This window comes from Pundamilia nyererei, unplaced genomic scaffold (assembly GCF_000239375.1).
Source record: "Pundamilia nyererei isolate P.nyererei 1_Seehausen unplaced genomic scaffold, PunNye1.0 scaffold00019, whole genome shotgun sequence".
NCBI lineage: Eukaryota > Metazoa > Chordata > Actinopteri > Cichliformes > Cichlidae > Pundamilia > Pundamilia nyererei.
The window spans coordinates 1,056,555-1,062,000 of record NW_005187420.1 but is presented as its reverse complement, the minus strand read 5'-3'; the positions used below and the strand labels follow the sequence as shown (position 1 = coordinate 1,062,000).

The following is a 5,446-nucleotide window of genomic DNA, read 5'->3' as shown; positions in this document are numbered from 1 at the left end:
TCTTTAAAATACCAGAATAGGGAGGACTGAGTAGGATTAAGTTTATTAGATTGATCAGTATTGCTGAACTATGAAATATTTTGGGTGCAGTGCATTTTTGCTTACAGGTATAACAGAATAGCTTTAGTGTTTTTTTTAACTTGAGTATGAACTTATACAAAAAGCAGCAAGATATTAAAAAAATATTTTTTATTGATTAAAAAACACACTATATCGGATTCATATCGGTATCGGCAGATATCCAAATTTATGATATTAGTATCGGACATGAAAAAGTGGTATCGTGCCATCTCTAATAGAAATACACCATTATACAGTACACAAATCCTCTCTTGTTAAGCAAAAGACTGTAATTAACCTCCACAGCATACTTCTACCACTAGATGGCAGAAATGGCACAAAAAAACAAAGACAGAAAAAACAGAGTAATTGTAAAGTTCCATGCAAAGTATTTAGAGATAGTAAAGGTAAACATCTGGTGAATTAAAAACTGTTAAATGTCATCTTAAAAAAATGTACGATGAAGTTGAGGATTTGTATATCTTGTATATACAGGATGAGTAAAACTTAAAATATATCCGTCCTGCTAATAATGTGACAAGATAGCATGAATATGTAATTCTCTACAGGTTTCTGCTTCGTCTGAGGGGGATGCTGTTCTTTCAAAAAAAGACATGGAAATACTATCATACATTACAATAATTGGCTGTAGCTTTTCTCTTGTTGCCCTGGTCATCACCGTTTTACTTTTCATCACAAACAGGTAATTTATTCTTCTCTGGTTGTATTTTCCAAACTCTAATTATTTTTTCCCTTTTCAGGATCTGAAATGAGTAAATTCCACCTTGTATTTATTATTATTTACTATATATTTACTTCCATTTTCTGGCACATTTGTGCACCAATGTGTTTCTTTTTTTGCTCCTTCCCATTTTTTTTTCCTTTTTTGTCAATTTTTTCCCCACCATCTGTGTTTTGCAAAGGTCATCTTTTTTCATTCTTTTGTAAAATTTTAATATAAAGTTAAGATATGACCGATAGAAAGTTATTTACAACAAATCCCTTCTTCTCTGTCCAACAGGACACTCAGAGAAGATCTTTCTATGAACATCCACATCAATCTCGTCATCGCCCTGATCCTCCTCAACCTGCACTTCCTGCCCAGTCAGGCAGTGGCAGCACACCCCTCCACTTGGCTCTGTTTCTACATGGCTCTTGCCCTTCACTACTCCCTGTTGGCCACTTTCACCTGGATGGCCTTGGAGGGGTTCCACCTCTACCTTCTCCTAGTTAAAATCTTCAACATTTCTGTCAGCAGATACATTCTCAAACTCAGTGTGGTGGGATGGGGTAAGTGGAATCCTTCAAACAGGAAGCGGTGGTTATTAGCAGTGTTGGGCAAGTTACTTTGAAAAAGTAATTAATTATAGTTACTAGTTACTTCTTCAAAAATGTAACTGACTCAGTTACTGAGTTACAAGATCCTAAAAGTAATTAATTACATGAAAAGTAACTATTAAGTCACTTTAAAAAAAGGTTTAACCCTCTGGGGTCCAGGGTATAATTGGCCATTTTAAACCACTTTTGATTTTACCTCTACATTTAACCTTTAAAAACGATTTACTTTACTTTGTCTGGTATCATTCTTTTCAGCACAACCTCACGTCTGAATTTACAGTTGTGTTTTCATTTTGACATTCTGTATTAACACAGTTGATCTAAAATCAGACAAGAAAAACATAAAATCTGAGTAGAAAGTTATATTTTTTACTGCAGCAACCACAGACATGTTTAATGATCATATTTCAGAACTTTAAATGCAAATATAAATGATCAATTTTAAAATCCTATGCACAAGTTTTGCCAACAACAAAGTTATCTGCTGCAATTTACCTTTTACCCTCTTTTAAAAAAAAAAACATTTCAAACTGTTGACATAACAATCAGCTGTTCTGCATTAAATAAGATTCCACACAAATTATTTGTGCCACTCCAAAAAATAATTTCTGTCCACTATAAAGGAGAACATCACAGCCTGATACCTGCAGGTCTGACAGCAGCAGGTGTATCACTCCTTTTTTTACCTGGCGCCTCATTGTTCTGACACACAACACAAAACTATCTACAACACTACACACTAACTACACAAGACAACACATTAACTACACACTCCAAACATGCTGAAGGTCACAAATCTCTCACATCTCAAAACTCGCTCTCTCTCGTTTTCTGCTGTTTCTCTCTCGCTCTTTCTCGCGGTCACTCCTTAAACTTCCCCCTCTTCCTAAACAACCAAATGTCATGTTGCCATATCATTTTTGATTGGTCGACATGGTGCATTTTTTCACCAACTGTTTTCTGTTTTATTTTTTGGTCATAAGCAGAGAGTGCTTGCTAGCGCTGTCCTTAGACAGTAAACGTGACGAAACTATTGAGGAAAAAACGCCGCGTATATATATTGATTATCATGACTCTGGTTTTACGTGGCCTATCAACACAACTGGTATATATCACTTTGTCATCTTGAAGTGGTCATATGATTAGCTTACCACAATTACTTTATTCCTCCTTAGTCAAACAGCAGCACTCATGTGAAAGTTTGCCCCCTTATAGAATAGAATAGAATAGAATAGAATAGAATAGAATAGAATAGAATTCAACTTTATTGTCATTGCACATGCACAGGTACAGGGCAACGAAATGCAGTTTGCATGCATCCAGAAGTGCTTTAGCCATGATATAGATATATTACAATATATGTAAGCTCCAGGTCTTGTGCCAAAAAGTGATTGTGATTGCCATCCGCCGGAGCGCGCACAGCTGCTGAAAGCTGTAGTGCCCAGATTACTTATGTGCGTTAAGCTGAACACAGCTTCAGCTGTCTGTTTGTTGAAAAATAGTAACGCAACAGCACAGCATTTTCTTGTTAGTAACCGTAACTGCGTTGTAACGATAGAAATAGTAATCAGTAATTAGATTACTTGTAACTTAAAAACGTAACGCCGTTAGTAACGCCGTTACTTGTGATGCCATTATTCGCATCACTGGTTATTAGTCAGCAAACTTCAGAGTGACTAATCAATTCTTGTGTTTCAGGTGTTCCTGCAGTGATTGTGTCAGTGGTGGTGATCATAGACAGAGGCTTTTATGGCCATGTCCTTCTAGACAAGTCAAACCATGATGACACTAAAATGTAAGGAAAACCTTTTAAAGGGTATGAAATTAGGAATTATAATTAATGTTTACTTATTAACTGTTTTGGATGTGTATTAGAAATTCAATATATATTTCAATGTTTTAAATTGTCTTGTACAGCACTTTGCTCAACGCTCCTGCTGTAATTAAATGTGCTATATAAATAAATAAACTATAAATTAACAAGTGGAAAAAAATATTAAGCAATGCTGAGACACTCAGTCATCTATATACACTCAACAAAAATATAAACGGGTAAGATGAAATCACTGTCTATTTCCTTTCTTTGTAGATGCTATATATCTAATGAAATAGTGAAGGTGGTCACTACCACTGGACTGTTCACCATGGTGTTCCTCTTTAACATGACCATGTTTATGGTGACAGTCAAGCGTGTTTTGAATGTTGGGTATAACAAAGAGGTATGAGTTATTCTTGCAATCTTTTTTAAATGAACATTAACCATTGATATTTCCAATAATTAGACACTGAAGAACAGCTTTTGTTCATACACAATTCAAGGCCTCTGTTAGCTTCAGATTGTCAATAACCTGCTGTGTCATATGTCATTGTGTATTTGACAAATTAGTTTGGGCAGCTTCACCATAAACAGGTCAGGAAAGCAATTTGCGCCCTGCTGGGTGTCAGCGTTCTGCTCGGGATTACTTGGGGCCTGGTTTTCTTCTCATTTGGTTACCTGACCACTGTTGCCCTCTACCTCTTCTGTGTTCTGAACTCCCTGCAAGGTCAGTATAGTTTGCTCCTATTCATTTATCTCACTTCTTTAACGACTTCGGTCACTGTGAGTGCTGAAGCTGGCATTTTAAAAACATGCATATGCAGCGCCAGGGTAACAATGCATTAAACAACAGCCATTTGGCTGCTGTTTATGCTATATATGGTATTTTTTACAAAATCATATGTTGGGGTCTTATTTTAGGTTTATGAAACCTGTTTATGCTCAACAGTTAATAATAGGAACGTAAACTTTTTTATAGGCCAGTTTGGGAATGTTACAGTGTTGGGATTGAATGAGTGATGCATAATATTAATATACATCCTTATTCTTGGAGCAGATTTTTGACATTACTGTTATATACTCTGTATGAAACAGTAATGTCTGAAAGAGTTGAATATCAGTTTCGTTTGCATGATTTGTACTTCTTGTACACAGCCTAAACCTATTTCACCGTTTCTCCTCCCGTATGCTGTGCAGGGTTCTTCATCTTCCTGTGGTTTGTGAAGTCACTGAGAAAGGGTAAAAGCTCTGCCCCTAAGATAAGCAGTGAAGCAACTTCCCCCAACAGAAAGCTTAACAAAAACTAATAGCTCAAGAACTGAGTTGTTGGAATTTTTGTCTGATATTATTATTTCTGCTTTAGGTTGTTTACAGCGACTGATTTTTAAATTATTTAAATGAATGTGATATTTGTGAAAATTTTAAAGGCACTATTTAAATGTTATGTTTGATGCTTTGTGATTATAACAGACTATACATCCAGTGTAAAATAGGGCACTTCTGGGAGTGAAAGTTATAAATGCTGATATGATGCATCTTCATTCATTTTGTGTGTGAACCAACTGCCATTGGTTTCAGTAGCCTGGGTAATTTTGATATTGTCATGCAGATTACACCATCACTGTTGTGTTTTGCTGTATACTTATATCCTATTTCATGTGATATTTGAAATGTCTTTCCTATATCTTCTTATCACATATATAAAATAAAATATATGAATCCTTTCAATAAAATCATGTATATTTGAACCTCTATTTGCACACGTTGTGAGTTGCATACATTCACATTTCACTAGAATCTGTGTTTATGAATGCAGACATATTGCTGCCTGATGTTTTGAACTATTGAACATGTAAAATTAACATTTCCAACTGCAGCTATAAAAACAGAACCTTCTTCAACAGGTTGAAATTTAAATATGACTGTTATGTAAGTGGCTAAAGTAAATAGCTTTTATCAAAAGATAGTCCAAGTTTAAACTATACTCTTTCTGTACACATCGGTGTTTCTGCCTCAGGTCATTGGTGTAGTTGATGATAGGGAGTTGGTTTAACCACATTCAGGTCTCTAAAAGCATCACTTACTCTAAAATTGTCCGGACATTAAACTCAACCTACGGTAACCAGATGCCAAGAAATAAAGCTCCTACAATAATACAGTAAACAGAGAAAAGCCCAACAATCATATGACACCCTATGAGCATAATAACTAATGATTAAATGCAGAGACGTG

The 5,446-nt window shown here is 35.5% G+C and overlaps 1 protein-coding gene across 1 annotated transcript; it reads left to right on the top strand.

Annotated features, from left to right (window-relative positions):
• The first annotated feature begins 662 nt into the window (after positions 1–662).
• Positions 663–4,521, top strand: LOC102205213 (G-protein coupled receptor 64-like). The gene is made up of 6 exons (XM_005726433.1): positions 663–763; positions 1,082–1,350; positions 3,097–3,193; positions 3,488–3,617; positions 3,785–3,941; positions 4,412–4,521. The coding sequence occupies exons 1-6, from the start codon at positions 675–677 to the stop codon at positions 4,519–4,521; spliced, it is 852 nt and encodes a 283-aa protein (XP_005726490.1). The 5' UTR covers positions 663–674.
• The last annotated feature ends 925 nt before the right edge of the window (positions 4,522–5,446 follow it).

What these genes read in the sequence shown, in the direction of transcription:
- LOC102205213 (XM_005726433.1), top strand. Translation starts at nt 675, where the DNA reads ATGGAAATACTATCATACATTACAATAATTGGCTGTAGCTTTTCTCTT. An exon ending in TTACTTTTCATCACAAACAG is followed by an intron (nt 764 to 1,081) that starts GTAATTTATTCT and finishes TCTGTCCAACAG; the next exon opens with GACACTCAGAGAAGATCTTT. An exon ending in ACTCAGTGTGGTGGGATGGG is followed by an intron (nt 1,351 to 3,096) that starts GTAAGTGGAATC and finishes CTTGTGTTTCAG; the next exon opens with GTGTTCCTGCAGTGATTGTG.